General features: G+C 52.3%; 7 protein-coding genes across 7 annotated transcripts; 3 read left to right on the forward strand and 4 right to left on the reverse strand.

Annotated features, from left to right (window-relative positions):
- Nucleotides 1-895: 895 nt before the first annotated feature.
- Nucleotides 896-2,435, reverse strand: H257_02028 (hypothetical protein; the record flags this gene model as incomplete). Its single annotated transcript, XM_009825514.1, has 4 exons — nucleotides 896-959; nucleotides 1,023-1,117; nucleotides 1,447-1,970; nucleotides 2,054-2,435. 4 exons carry the CDS (start codon nucleotides 2,433-2,435, stop codon nucleotides 896-898), a joined length of 1,065 nt encoding a protein of 354 aa, XP_009823816.1.
- A 1,580-nt stretch (nucleotides 2,436-4,015) lies between these two features.
- On the forward strand, nucleotides 4,016-7,714 carry H257_02029 (hypothetical protein; the record flags this gene model as incomplete). The annotated part of the gene is made up of 2 exons (XM_009825515.1): nucleotides 4,016-6,035; nucleotides 6,367-7,714. The coding sequence occupies 2 exons, from the start codon at nucleotides 4,016-4,018 to the stop codon at nucleotides 7,623-7,625; spliced, it is 3,279 nt and encodes a 1,092-aa protein (XP_009823817.1). The 3' UTR covers nucleotides 7,626-7,714.
- Nucleotide 7,715: 1 nt separating this feature from the next.
- Nucleotides 7,716-8,317, reverse strand: H257_02030 (hypothetical protein; the record flags this gene model as incomplete). The annotated part of the gene is made up of 4 exons (XM_009825516.1): nucleotides 7,716-7,930; nucleotides 7,988-8,014; nucleotides 8,065-8,199; nucleotides 8,287-8,317. 4 exons carry the CDS (start codon nucleotides 8,315-8,317, stop codon nucleotides 7,716-7,718), a joined length of 408 nt encoding a protein of 135 aa, XP_009823818.1.
- Nucleotides 8,318-8,448: 131 nt separating this feature from the next.
- H257_02031 (hypothetical protein) lies at nucleotides 8,449-9,849 on the reverse strand. The gene has a single exon (XM_009825517.1). It carries the CDS (start codon nucleotides 9,626-9,628, stop codon nucleotides 8,564-8,566), a length of 1,065 nt encoding a protein of 354 aa, XP_009823819.1. The 5' UTR covers nucleotides 9,629-9,849; the 3' UTR covers nucleotides 8,449-8,563.
- Nucleotides 9,850-10,225: 376 nt separating this feature from the next.
- H257_02032 (hypothetical protein) lies at nucleotides 10,226-11,442 on the forward strand. The gene has a single exon (XM_009825518.1). The coding sequence runs from the start codon at nucleotides 10,346-10,348 to the stop codon at nucleotides 11,249-11,251; it is 906 nt and encodes a 301-aa protein (XP_009823820.1). The 5' UTR covers nucleotides 10,226-10,345; the 3' UTR covers nucleotides 11,252-11,442.
- Nucleotides 11,443-11,943: 501 nt separating this feature from the next.
- H257_02033 (cysteine desulfurase) lies at nucleotides 11,944-13,418 on the forward strand. The gene has a single exon (XM_009825519.1). The coding sequence runs from the start codon at nucleotides 11,972-11,974 to the stop codon at nucleotides 13,262-13,264; it is 1,293 nt and encodes a 430-aa protein (XP_009823821.1). The 5' UTR covers nucleotides 11,944-11,971; the 3' UTR covers nucleotides 13,265-13,418.
- Nucleotides 13,419-14,281: 863 nt separating this feature from the next.
- H257_02034 (hypothetical protein) lies at nucleotides 14,282-15,047 on the reverse strand. The gene has a single exon (XM_009825520.1). The coding sequence runs from the start codon at nucleotides 15,024-15,026 to the stop codon at nucleotides 14,334-14,336; it is 693 nt and encodes a 230-aa protein (XP_009823822.1). The 5' UTR covers nucleotides 15,027-15,047; the 3' UTR covers nucleotides 14,282-14,333.
- Between the last annotated feature and the right edge of the window lie 55 nt (nucleotides 15,048-15,102).

Here is a 15,102-nt window from a genome sequence, read left to right on the forward strand (position 1 = left end):
AAAGGTACTTTAGTGCAATTTTACAAGTTCCAATAGTCGAGAACGAGTTGAAACGTTTGGGCACCAGCTCTTTTCCAGGTAGCGTCGCGCTTGACAGATGCAAAGTCCAAGTACGTCTGGCAGACTTTTGTCGACAGTAGCAATTGGATGACGGAATCGACAACGAACTCCCGGTGTTCACTGAGTAGCCATCGCTTGAAGCGTTCTATTATGTACGCATACTGGGTTCTAGTGTCATTAACTAGCCGTAAGGCGACAACACGGTCTCCTGCAACTGCTTCGGAATCGTCCTCATTATGCTTGCGCTTGGTCCTTCCCATCGTCACAACGCAAATGGACCTCTAATTCATCCGAATATAGGAGTTCGTAAAAGGTGTATATTTTTCGAATATTTTTCCAGCATACAAAGAACAAGGTTGCTCCAGTGACACCACTCTAGTGACCACTTTTCGTAAATCATATGCATATCCGGACAAAAGTGTTCGAAAAACGGCTCAAACCGATCGTATATGGGTACTACCCCGGAGTATTCCATTCCATTACAAACAACATATTCAGCTACCTTATGATCAAAAAGGAACTACTTCCCAAAATAGTGCTAGAATTGTATTTTCCTCATATGCCTTCAGATTTACGAAATTCCAAGGATTTCCAGAGATAAAATTAGGCATAACACAACGCAAAAAGTGTTCGCGAATTCGATGCATTCCTCAGGTTAACTTACTACGTAGTTCTACTCTGGTCCAAAATAGCTGTCGTGTTGCATGGGAGTCATCAAGGTGCCGTGTCGAATGCTTGTCAACAACGTGGTATGACGTTCCGGCCGGGAAACCGAAGTCGTGGCGAACATGGCAAAATCGCCCGTTTCCCCAGTTCGCACATTGTGAGACCCTATTTAGGGGGACAATGGCAACGGGCCGATTCGCGACTGCGTCGACTGTGCCCCCTCCAGCACAAGTCTATCACAACGAATACGAACACGGCGAAGTGTTGGAGAATGATGCCAGCGATGACAGCAGTACTGACGAAGTGCCGTCAAACCAAGTTGACGCAGGAAGAGCACGTCAAAGCGCTTCCACCGAGGAACGCCAAAAGAAACGGCAGCGAACGTCGCTCGCTTCGAAGTTGTCAGTCTTCAGTAATGGTACGCGCGCCGCAATGTTCCTTTGCATGGAAGGTGAAAATCGTTCTGCGTGGTTGCGCCGTCAGCTGAATCAACTGACGACAACTACTATTGCCTAGTGACAATTTAGTTAGGAATTGAATTGATTTCATTTCACAGTCAGTCTTTTTTTAACTTATCGGTACTTTAGATATAACACAACGCGAAACAACTATTAATAGTACTACCATGATCTTGAACTTAGTTACGTCTTGCTCGCGTCGAATAGCTAACGTACGTTGGTATTGCGACCACATTTGGGACGCAATTTGGTCTCTCCATACTTTGGCTTCTTCGCTAGCAGGTTCGTTCGCAAATTGTGGTCTCTCATTTTGATTCAATGGCATGTCACGCTGTTGTCGAATCAGTGCTGCGGCTTGAGCTTCAAAGACACCGCAATCCACACCACTGATGCGAATATAGTTGTTAAGCGTGCACAATGCAATAACTAGATCCACCTGGAACCCGTAATCGTAACGAACCCCATGCGACATAACGGGAAATCGCATCTTCACAATGCCGAATATTCGCTCAATGCAGTTTCGAACTTGGGCATGTCGGAGGTTGAAAATCTTATCTTTGCGTTGGGGCTTCAAGCGTCCCAAACTGTACTCTTTCAAATGGTACCGAATACATCGGTATGGTGTGAGGCAACGCAGGGTCAAACCAAAGCCCGCATCAGCAATGTCGTATTTGTCGTCGTCCATTGTCAAGCCTTTCTCCAGTGCATCGGCATACACTTCGCCGTCTCCGGCTGACCCCTCCCAGCCCGCCAGCACGTAGGTAAAATGCAGGTCAAAATTGCAGGCTGTCAGAACGTCATAGTTACTCCCTTGCGGCCTTGAAATGGAGCAGCTTGATCTGATTTGAACCATACCGGAATGAGGGTACCGTCAATCACCATGCGGTATTTCGAAAAGTACGGCGTAAACTTAAGGTTGTTCTCCATAAATGCCGGTGTCGGGGAGTTTGCAAGTGGCAAAGCCATGTACGTGGGGGTCAATTGCTTAACAGCATAGAGCACTCGCCAAAGGTGACGTGTGATGGTTTCGCCCGAGAGTTGGAACCGTTGCTGGAGGTTGGCGCTTGTTGCTTGGTGCCCAGCAAAGTACATGAACATTGCAAGCTGTTCAACGGAGCTGATTCTTCTAGTTGCCTGAAGCCCAGCTTTGTCAACAAGCTCGTCGTCTAGCATGAGGAATGTCTCACGGGACATTCGAAAGCTGTCGACGAAGGCGTCGTGGTTCCCGATCATCATCTCTTGGACCCACATCACTCCTGTGAGGATTGATGTTCGTTTTGGTGTCTTGTCTATGAAAGCAGCGTAGTGGTAGCTGATGTATGCCATCATGAGAAGCCGCTTGCGTCGGTGAGCTCGGCGCCGCAAGTAGAGCAGTCACAGCTCGTGACGCATCGCTAATCCGACTTCGCGCGTTTTTTAAAATGCTCTGATTGAAAACTTCCGGATAATAATGAGGTATCCAGACAAATTAGTTCAAATATATTATGGCTGTTTTCCTATGACGCTTGGTGTTTTTGGAAAAAGTGAATAAAAGCGCTAGAATGATTTCTGGCGGAAAAATAATGGTGGCATCCAGACCAGCCCTAAGTGCAACAAGCAAATCGGAATCGGAAGGTAAAGGCCGCCGTTCGCGGAATACAGTGCCGTAGCTTGGTGGGCGAGATGTGGAGGTTTAAAGTTAAGGGTGCGTCTGGTAAAATTTCAATAATAATATTCCATTTTCTCGCAAAATGGGATGAACCAAAATGCCATTTTCAAAATGGAGGTAAAAGGTCCATTTTGTAATAAGTTATGGGGTTTTGGACCTCTTCAACGAGTAAATCCCACGTGGAATTATTGGATTTGGGTTAAAACCCTTCAAGTAAGACATGTTTCAATTTTGATCAGATTTGTTGAATTCGACCTCAAAATTTGGGCCTGAATATTGCAATATTTCCGGTTACCAGACGAACCCTAAGATTTGATTCTCTGGCGGGTGATTGAATATTTTGCCAATTTAAAAAGTTCATTTTTTAACAGTTCGATAACTTCGCCAAGAGTGTGAATATTGCACAGCTTGAAGTAGCCAATCAAAGAGGAAATCTTCAGCTTGCATTTACAACAATCAGATACGAGAACGAATACGTTTAGGACAAAATACTTCATTTTGAAGTCTAACATGACTACTATTTTGGACCAGAGTGGTATTCATTTTCTCCACCATCAAAGAATACCTTGTAATTCATTTTACTGTTAACGTTAATATGAAAAATGAATATATTCACGAGAAAAATATTTTACGGTCACCACTGGCTGTACAATCAGATGCTTGGCCGTTGGCGTAGAAGTGGTGGTGAAGCCTGCCATCAAACAACTGACTGAATCTGTATACATGTCCAGAGTGGACGCCACTGCATGAATCACCACCACATCAACCACGGACGCACCCAAGTCATCCACAACGACAGCAAACGCAGATCCTACCACCATGTCCATGCCAACCATCAGGCTGGCTCCAGACTACCAACCGATGCATGCATCGATGCCTGCCCACAGCTCGCTGGCGTACTGTAGAGTCTTTGTCCGTCCTAGAATCATGTGTCGCATTTACTGGACTAGTTTACTTCCATCTACGACAAAGACAATTGTAACACACTACTGCCATGATGCCGTGACAGGTACCCCTCCCTGCCACTGGCGAACTGATGGCCTCTGCCACACTGGTCCTAACTTGCCGGTTGATGGTACAGGTAATTTATCCGGACCCGCGCGCCCTTTTCAGCCAATCCACGGGGCGAGTTTGAGTATATCCGGATATTCATGGGGGGAAAGCTCATTTCGCAAAGTAATCGATGGAGATCTTCACCTCGTCGACCGCGGGGCCGCCGCAGGCCAGCGAAGACACCACGGACGCTGTCAAGGTCGACGCTAGCGTCGACGTGGTCCCGGAACAGCATGTTCTCGCATTGCATGATGTATCACACAGCGAGCCTTGCGACGGCGACGCCAAGGTCGACAAAGAACAACCTAACACAAAAGTGGACGACGATGCCAGAGCAACAGAAACAATCACTACAGAGGATAAACCATCCACGCCGAACGAAGAGAAGCCTGCCAAAGTTGAAATCGTCGAGAGCGACAAAGAACCCGAGGCCAAGCGCGCGAAAACGGGGGACGACGTCAAACCCACAAAACCGATCACTACGGAAAATGCAGCAGCTGTCCCAACATCACCAACCAAATCGAACGCCAGGCCATCTAAAGTCGATGGTGTTGAGAGCGACGGCCAACCAGCTCCGCCCAGCTTGACGGAGGACCCCACGTCATCCGCACCAACGTCGTCGAACGGGCCAGATATCAAGCTGACGTCCCCCGACTCCAACAAAAACAGCATATCGTGGATCCTAACGAGTGAGCCAGCGCCTTCAGCGAGCGAAGAAATCGACGCCGCCGCCGTAGCAGAATACGAAGCGTTGAAGGAACGTTTCCGCGTCGAACGCACGCCTTTCCTGCAGTCGTTGAGCGTCCACGATCGGTTGGACATCAAGTGCTACAAGTACCGGCAATGGTTTGGGGGCAAGGTGTTGAAAATATCGGACAAGAAGGTCAAGATCCACTTCCACGGGTTCAAGAAACCCGTCGACTACGACCGCGACGACTTCATGCACCTAGCGCCCGAAGGCACGTACGCCGCCCCGTTCGACTCGATGTCCGGGGCCAAGTGGAAGCAAGCACCGTCGGCCATCGACGCCGACCTCGACGGATTGTCGTACATTCCGGATCAAACCAAGCCCAAGCCCAAAAAAGCCCCCGCCCCCAAGCGGCCTCGACCGACCGAAACCAAGGCCACGGGCGAAGTGATCGTCAAGTCCGTGTCGCGTAGCCGGGCCACGCCGCTGCCCCAGACCGACTTGGACGGCAATCTCATCGTCAAAAAGGAACCTTCTCCTCTTCCCCCTCCTCCTCGTCCCGTCGGGTCGTCGAAGCGGCCCAAACCAGACGACCCGATCGACCCGTTCCTAGCCAAGGGCATCTGTCGCGACGACATGCCGGCGTGGCTTGCCTCTACGAGCACGGTGAAACCGACGGGTGATTTCAAAGCTGACCTCGAACGAGAGCAGGAAGTGTGCTCAGTGTGTCTGGAAGTAGAGGACGCCGACGGGAGCGAGTACGTGCTCTGCGACGGCGGATGCCTCGGGGCGTTCCACCAGGCGTGTGTGGGCATTGCCCCCGACACGAAGCTCGACGACGAGTGGAGATGCGATAGCTGCGTGCGCCTCGAGCACGAGTGTCCCATCTGCCGCAAACTCGGCCTCGTCGGCGAGTCCCTCGTCAAGTGCGCATTGGAGGACTGTGGCAAGTACTACCACCCCGAGTGCCTCATCGGCCACCCCCTTACCCAGGTGGGCCTCAAGCACAAGACCCTCGTGTGTCCGCGCCACACGTGCGACAATTGCTACGCCAAAAAAGGCAGCGAAGGGCTCATGAAGTGCACGTACTGCTCGATGGCGTACCACCCGCGGTGCATCCCGCCGAGCTGTCGGTTCAACGACCTCGCCATGGTATGCGGGCGCGACAAGGCGATGAAGTTGCCGTCGATCCCGAGCTTTTACGGCCCCGGGGCAGTCGTGTTTGATGGCAAATTCAAATTCCCCGACATCTTTCTGCCCAAGGTGCGCCCGGCGGCAACGTCAGTGGACAAAGAAGAACAACAAGTGGATGTCCACCAACCGTTTCAGTTTCGACTGCCCGCGACATACCTGGATGAAAGCAACGCGCCACCACCGCGGTTCCAAAAACTACGGCGGAATCAATACCTTTTCAAGCCCCTCAAGCTCGACATGAACGATTTGCCCATGTGTCAATGCACAGGTACACACATATTGTCCTTTTACCCATAGTAAATTGGTTGACGTTTGCAAAATCTATCGATTGATTCTGTGATATATTTTGTACATCAAACGGTGTCCTGGAGTGATTGGTATATCACACGAATTGAAGTCATACACTAATTCGATGTTGATGTTGGTTTCCTGCAATCTGATTGGCTAAATCCTTGTGCAGATTGGCTAAATCTTTGTGCCGATTTCATCATTTGGTTGTGTCGATTAATCGATCTCGCTCCAGATATATGATGGAACCTCGGAAATATATATATATTTTAACTTTTGTGTATATATTTGAACTTTTGTGTCCCTTGTAGACGTGTGCGACGACGACTGCACGAACCGCGCGAGTTTTGTTGAATGCATCGGCAATGCTGGCAACGGGGACAAGAAGGAGCGGCACTTCAACTGCCGCGTCGGGCCAGACTGTGGCAACCGCGCACTGCAAGTGGCCGCGATTCCGAAAACCAAAGTGTTCAAGACGACTAATGGTCGTGGGTTTGGGCTGCGGGTGCTGGAGCCAGTCAAGGCAGGCGCCCTCGTAATCGAGTACGTTGGGGAAGTGCTCACGGCGTGGATGAAGCAAGACCGGATGATTGCACATGCGGAAACGAGCCCCAACAACCCCAATTATTACATCATGGAGCTGGACAAGAACGTGTACTTGGACGGCCGCGTGAAAGGCAGCGACTCTCGGTTTATCAACCACTCTTGTGACCCCAATTGCCACCTGCTCAAGTGGGAAGTGGGCGAGTTCAAGCGCATTGCGATCACGGCGCTGAGGGACATTGAAGCGGACGAAGAGCTCTCGTACGATTACCAAATGGAAACCACGTCGACCGACTCGTTCAAGTGCCACTGCGGCGCCGTCAAGTGCCGCGGGACCATGGCCCCTGACAACTTGAACAAGGAAGCGCATGCCAAGCTCAAACTCGAAGAGGACAATGCGAAAAAGACCAAGAAGCCACCACACAAGAAACGAAAGCGATCGAGTACAAAAGCAGTAGCAGCATTGGCGGTGGAGCCACCGAATCGAAATGGCGGCGGTGGCAACACGTCCAGGCGTCATGTACTCGCGGACGATGTGTCGATCAAGGCGGAACTGATTGCCGACGTCAAGTCGGAAGAGGGGGCCGCGACCACCGACGAAACGAGGTCGCCCCTAACTAGCACCAGTAGCAGCACCAGTAGCCCCCCCGACACTGGCAGCCCTGGTCCTGCCGCCGCCGCCGCCTCGAGCAACAGCATCCGCGACGACAACGTCGTGGGTTTTGTGGATGCGACCAACATTGAAGGGGGCATGGACACGAGCGAGGAAGACGCGAGTCCGCCGCGACCGACGGGTGACGTGGACATGATGGACACAGATGCTCGGAAAGAAGACGTGAATCAAATTGCGAGTGTATTGATTGCAGCAACTGGAGCCCCCCAAGAAGCTAGGACTGCTACGAGCGATGCTGTTTCTATCACGACAGCCACAACGACAACACAAGCCACGTGGGTGAAACGACAAGATGGCGGCGACGCGGCGGCAGTCCATGTAGAAACCCTCCCTGCTTCTCCACTTTGTCTGTAAGCACCAACGGCGGTGTGCGTGCTGCCATCAAGTGTGTTGGCTCATGGAATATAAAGTTGTAACAAGTTTTGTAAATTTGAAATGGACAACTCAGAGTTGGGTGGTGGTGGTGGGAGGTTGCGGCGACGCCGCCGCCTTGACGCGCGCTGGAAGGGGTTTTGACGGCGTCTTCTTGATCGGGTTGACCTGCAATCGTTTGTCCGTGGCTGACGTGATGCTAGTTAGTGAGGACGGGTGTCGATGGGAGGAGACTTTGGAGCCGTTCCCAGGGGCCGTGGGGATGGATGACGGAGATGTGATTCCATCTACACACACGCATGACAGGGTGGTGATTTAGAATGGTTTGAAAGAACCAAACCAACCTTCGAGCTCCCGGTACGTGTTGTGCTCTACGCATGACTTGAGATGAGCTTGCGGTGGTCCATAGCCGCGTACGTACCGTCAAACGCTGCATCGGCCCGCTTGTTGAGCCAACAAAAGGAGATGCCCACGAGGACGACAAGCACAGCCAGACCGACGATCACGTAGAACGTCACCGTGAGCACGGTCAAGAGCGTCGAGCCTTCGACGAGAACTAGAAGACGAGCACGACGACGTCAACAAGAGGTGGAGGTTTTAGTGCCATGCAGATCAAGTGGCGACGTAGGACGCTCACACGTACGATTGCTCACGTAAGAGGTTGGCGACTCCATGGGTTGAGTCGCGCGATCTCGTTGCGTCGAACGAGATCTTAGGGTAACGCTAGTATTTTTATTCGAATCTTCCACGCGTCCAATAGTTCATCTAAGTATATTTTATACCGACGAACAAAACAACACCGTTTCGTCCTTCAACCCGTTGGCAGTTACATCCATCCACCCCAAACTCACAATTTCTTCCAAGTATTACAACCATCATTTGAACGACACGACAACGAACGAGGTGGCGGTGACTGATCGTCATGCACATGGCGGAGGCAGGAGGGTGGCCGTGGGAAGGCAGTCGCAGTCGTCATGCACATCCGAGGTCGTCGATTCGCGTATCAGTGCCTCGGTAAACGCCCACAGTCTCCTCCCAAGAACTGCATTGAGTCCCAAGGTATCGCAGGTCCCGAGCCTTGCAATCGGCACAAAGTACTCGCCATGCCAGTTGTGTGTGACGATGTCGTCGGACGTTGCCACGTACAGCTGGGTCTTCGCGCCGTCGTCAATGGCGAGCTCAAACATGGACATGACGAGCGTAGTCAGCCAATGCTGATGGGACGTCGTCGTGGAAGTTCGCACTACGCCTGGGTGCACCACGTTAATGTACACGTTCATCACGTTGCGCACTTCGAGCTGGCGGCTCAGCTCCCTTGCAAACAAGATGTTGGCCAGTTTTGATTGGCTGTACCAGTTCCAAGAAAAGTACGAGTGCGGGTTGTTCATGTTGGCGAAATCAATCCCTGGCGCGCGCACATGGGCGCGGGAGCTGACCATGACGACTCGAGACGGCGCCGACGCTTCCAACACTGGCAACAGACCGATCGTGAGCGCGTGGTGGCCGACGTGGTTGGTTGCGAATTGGGACTCGATGCCGTCGACAGACAGAGAGAAGGGCGGCGCCATGACGCCGGCGTTGTTGATGAGCATGTGCAGGGGCAGGTGGCGCTGCCGGAACGCTTCCACGAACGCGTGAACGGAACTCAAGTCCATCAAGTCCACCTGCATGAACTCGACTTGTGTCGCGGTTGGCAATAATGATTTGACCATGTCGTGGATGACCCCGAGCGTCTTTTCACGAGATCGGCATGCCAGGATGACATGGCAGCCTTTGCGTGCCAATTCGCGCGCGGTGACGAGTCCAATGCCAGAACTGGCTCCCGTGACGATAGCTACCTTGGAATGCAACTCTGGGATGTCGTCAAAGCTAAACCTGGACCTCGCCCAAGCACCGCAGCCCAAGCAGCACATGACACGCAAAGCCAAAACGACCCATTTTCGAACACAGTTTGAACGTGGGTGATAGCCATGCGCCGATGCCATTGGCTGAAATTGCGAGGTCCAGTGCCGCGTCAAGTTTTGCTGACGAGGTTCGTCAATGCACTCATGGAGGCAGCATCATTGAACGTCGTGGGGCTGGGACCTCGGGCGACGCTGCCACGAGTTTGCATTTTCCAACATTTCACGATTACGATGTGCCATTCCTCGCCCTTCCCATGAGCAAAGTGCACTGTAATAAGTACTGTACTACCACTACATAGTTCCCTTTGAAGAGTGAAGGAGGAGGCTCAATTTTTTGGATACTGTACTTCTAGTACGTTAGTACTATTAATAGTACTAGTAGTACGTACCGGTAATATCAGTAGTCGTACGTCGAAGTATGTTACCGTAAATCTACGCCGGTACCTGCCTGGCAAATGCATTTGAAGTCGTTAACGTTAGATACTGTACCCGAGAGGTCATAACAATCGTGAAAGGATTTCCATGGATGCTGTACCGTACACTAACTGTAAAACAAAGAAAGGGCGCCCGATTGATCAATGAACACTCAGCAACCAACAACCAACCAGTCCGTTCAAAACAAAAGCTATACTTGGATTCACAGTTAATACTCCGGAGTAGCAGTTATTGAGCGACGCATCCCAAGCCAATTTCGATATATTATGACCGTGTTTACGAAATCGCGAAATAGACCAAGCAATTGTGGAACTCAGCCGTCGTCGGCGGAACCAACTCCAAAGGTACCCACAACACATTTCGATGGCTTTCTCGTTTGATGACATTCCCACCCTTGACGGCAAAGTCGCGATCGTCACAGGATGCAACACTGGCATTGGCCTCGTCACGGCGCGCGAACTGGCCAAGAAGGGCTGTCACGTCATCATGGCCAATCGGTCGCGCGAGAAGACGACGGCGGCCATTGCGGCGGTCGACGTCGCTGACAAATCCAAGCTCGAGTTCCTAGAACTCAACTTGCTGAGCTTGCGCTCCGTGTATGCGTTTGTAGACGCGTTCAAAGCTCGCAACCTCCCGCTGCATCTCTTGATCAACAACGCTGGCATCATGAATCCTCCGTTCCAGCTGTCCGAGGACGGCATCGAGTCCCAGTTCGCCACCAACCACGTGGCCCATCACGCGCTCACCGTAGCGTTGCTGCCCATCTTGGAAGCGTCGGCGCCGTCTCGCATCGTCGTGGTCAGTTCGTCTGCCCACAACATGGCTCCCCGACCAACTGGGTTGGACTTGGCCAACTTGAACGACCCGTCCAAATACGCTAGCTGGAAGTGGTATGGCCAATCCAAGATTGCCAACATCTTCTTCGCCCGTGAATTGAGTCGTCAGCTGGCCGCCCGCAACGTCAAGAACGTGTACGTGAACGCGGTCCACCCCGGCGTGGTCAAGACGGAGCTGGTGCGCCACACGTTTTGGCTGCTCAAGTGGCTCCTCTCGTGGTTCCAAATCGACGCCGACGACGGCGCCAAGACCCAACTGTACGTCGCCACGTCGAACGATGTCGTAGACAACGACTGGCATGGCCAGTACTTTGTTCCGATCGCAACCTTGTCCGAGACCAACAAAGCGGCGCTGAATCCTGACGTTGCCAAGGACCTGTGGGAGTATACCGAGACATTGATTCAAGAAAAGGTTGCCGGACACTCGAGTTAGAGTGTGGTGTGAATACATACGTGTATATATATATGCAAACGCCCGGCCATTCTCGTGCATATGAGTCGTACATTACTGTAGTAACGTTGAGCCCAGTGTTCTAACAATCCTGAAGCACTCGAAACCTAGTGTTGACGTGTGCATATTGCGCTCGAAGGCAGAGCAATGGGTGCGGTCGCGTTTTGGAAGAGAGAAGAGGATTGTGAGTCCTGTAGTTCCTTTGAGACAGTCCGCCTCCTAGAAGGATGTGCACACTGCCTCACAGCCGTTTAAAATCTTGGCCAAAGTCTCGTGAAGTCCAACCTGTTGTGTTGAAGTGGGTGCACTTGAAGCTGGGGATACCTCACGGGTCGACATTCCTTCCCCCAATTATAGTTTCCAGCGCAGAGGCAGCAAGAGCGGAATGGAGTTACAGGTTCTTCATGGTGCGATTTACAATGGACCGCTGCTAAGGATACTAGTATACTTGAAGTACTATGTATTCATACCAGTAGTTACTGTAGTACATACTCGTTGCAAACGACTTGTTCCCGTGAAATCTCCCGTGGGTTCATCATGCAAATCACCGCATACCAAACTTCAACCCCAACTGGGTTTTGAGTCAATATATATCAAAATTGTTGGATATATATCAAAATTGTTGGAAATGATCATAAAATCTTGTTCCAACCTGTACCATGGCAAAACAAACACAACGCATTCACGTGAGTGCCCACGAACATGTCGAGTCCACCTACGCTGCACGCGTTTTCCGCCGCCGAATTGGCCGCCGTGCGCGCTGAGTTTCCGTCGCTTAGCATTCCAAACCAGACCATCTTCATGGACAACGCCGGCGGGTCGCAAGTTCTCAAGCGCGTGGCCGACCGAGTGTACGAGTACATGACGACGACGAGTGTGCAATTGGGGGCGTCGTACGGAACATCCGTGACTGCGCAGAGCCGCGTGGTGCAGGCTCGCGAGAGCATCGCGACGTTGATCAACGCCACGCGTAGCGAGGAGGTGGTGATGGGCGGGTCCACGACCGGGCTCATGTTTCTCATTATCCAAGCCATCTTGCCCACGATCGAGCCCGGCGACGAAATCATCGTCACGGACACTGACCACGAAGCGAATGTGGGTGCGTGGCGTCGGCTCGCCAAAGCGGGCGCGGTCATCAAGACGTGGCACGTGAACCCGTTGTCGCTGCTCCTTGACTTGGCTGACCTGACGGCGCTGCTAGCGACCTGTTCCCGTCTGAAATGGGTGGCTATGACGCACGCCTCAAACGTGTTGGGCACCGTCAACCCCGTTGCCGCCGTGGCCAAGCTCGTACACGCCGCTGGCGCGCGGCTGTCTGTCGATGCGGTCGCGTACGCGCCGCACCGGCTCGTGGACGTCCAGGCGAGCGGCGCCGACTTGTACGTGTTTTCGTTCTACAAGGTATTTGGCCCGCACTACGCCGTCTTGTGGGGGCGCTACGACCTGCTCGTGTCCCTCCCGAGCTTGAACCACCACTTCATCGCGGCCGACAACTTGCCGTACAAACTCCAGCCTGGCCACGTCAACTTTGAGCTCAGCTACGGCTGCCAGGGCCTCGTCGACTACCTCGTGCACATGGGCGGGTCTGTCTTTGGATGCGACGGGTCGCCCCGGCAGCTCATGCAGCATGCTTTTCGCCGCTTCGAGCAGCACGAGAACGTGCTCACGGAGCTGGTGCTGGCGTTTCTACGGGCCAAACGCCCCCTCGTCCGCATCATTGGGCTCCCGACGCTGCAATCCGAAGCCAACGGCACCGTGTACCATCGAGTGGCCACCGTGAGCTTTGTCGTCCAAGGCAAGCAGTCCCCGGATATTGTCAGGCGTATGGACGCGTTCAACGTGGGCATCCGCCACGGAGACTTTTACGCGGTACAGCTGATTGATGTGCTTGGGCTCCGGGCGTATGGGGGCGTCGTGCGGGTGTCGCTGGCCCACTACAATTCGGTGGACGAAGTGCAAACGATGCTGGGTCACTTGGACACGACGTTGGCCTAACATTGAGGTGGAATGGACGATACACAATTCCATACACCCAATGCAATAGATGCCATTGGCCTTGTGTTGAGAGGCGTCGATTACTGTAAGCCGATTGGTTACAGTATACGTACACCTTTTTTCTATTGAGTTTTCAACGTTGTTGGCTTGGCGCTCATTCGAAAGGGCGGTGTGTCCATCCATTTGGCCTTGTGGCCAATAGAATTGACACTTAGTGCCGCAACACCCTTTGAAATGTACCATACTACCAATGGAAATGGCTCCACTACCCAACAATGTGCTAAGTAGCATTTCGAATCTGCCGTGCTTGAAGTGGAGTTGGATCGAATATAACATTATATTATCAAATACGCGACGGCATGAAAAAAGCAGATAAAATCATCGAAATTTGCAGCAAACAGCTACATGTCGACGTCCATGTCTTCCATTCGGTCCGCACGACCGTAGAAGTACTCCAGACGAGGGGATGCGCTTGTATTTCGTGCGTGGCTATGAACATGGCTAGTGTATCGTGAGCGACGACGTCGTACTGGTGTCTGTGGTGCAACGCTCTCCATTGTTGCACGGAATGCGATTTTGAAAAGTGAAAAGAATGGGGATCGCCCAACTGCAACCTTCTAGAATAAACTCAACTTCAAGCACGGCAGATTCGAAATGGTACTTGGCACATTGTTGGGTAATGGAGCCTTTTCCATTGGTAGCATGGTATATTTCAAAGGGTGTTGCGGTACTAAGTGTAAATTCTATTGGCCACAAGGCCAAATGGATGGACACATCGCCCTTTCGAATGAGCGCCAAGCCAACAACGTTGAAAAAAGTCCCAAGTCAATAGAAAAAAGGTGTAGTAGCATGTCCCAGTAGTATGATGCAAGTGGGGTCCCTCAACGCAGAGCACTCCCTTGATGTTATCACGCACATCGAGTAATACTAGTATGTAGCAGCTCGGCATAGTCACTACAGTATTGACTTTACTCTCGTAGCTCGATGATATCGGTGTGCTGGAAAACACAGCATCTCATTCAATTGACCCAGATATGTTTGAAATAATTGGCGTATGGGTCATCATATATTACGTCGTAGGTTGTTTTCGCTTGGGAGCGCGAACCTTTTTGGGCTTGGTGGCCTTCTTCATGGACAGCGGATTCGGCCCTTTGGCTCGCTTGACCAACCGCGCCTTCTTCTCCGGCGCTTCCTTGGGGGCGGACGACGCCACGGCCTCGAGCTTTCGCTTTTCGCTGTCGTTTAGCTTGGTCTCTTTAGCGTGGTCGTCCTTGCGACTGATGCGTAGCGTGGCCTCGCTCATGTCTTCAAACACCAGCACCGATCGGTTTAAATAAATGAGCGGCACACCTGGCACGCGGCGCAGTCGGCCGCGCAGCTCTGTTTCCTGGGTGGCCACGATGAATTTCTTGTCGTTGCGTGCGCCGACGGCCGCGACCATCGAGCTGGTCACGTCCGTTGAGTCGTCGTCGTCACTGCCTCCCTCCACGACTTCGAAGGCGCTAGCTGCTTCCCATGCCGCCCGCATGTCCGCGTCGTCACTCAGGAGCTTCAACTCGTCCAGCACGGCCCGCGTGACAAAGTACGTGCACTTGTCTGTCTGCAAGAACGATGGCAACCGCACAGCAATGTCCACATGCATCTTGATGCACATTGCGATGAAGTTACCGTCCAAAAGGACTTTGTACGGAGGCTTGATCCCGCACAGGAACTGGAATTGCCGCAGCGACTTGCGGATGTGCTTGGCGCGGAGGTAACGCATGCTTCAAAATGGTTCAACCACCCAAACCACAAGGGAATGGTCTCCGCCAATCAGACGGCATTATCGGATAATGAAA

This window comes from Aphanomyces astaci (genome assembly GCF_000520075.1).
Source record: "Aphanomyces astaci strain APO3 unplaced genomic scaffold supercont1.3, whole genome shotgun sequence".
NCBI lineage: Eukaryota > Oomycota > Saprolegniomycetes > Saprolegniales > Verrucalvaceae > Aphanomyces > Aphanomyces astaci.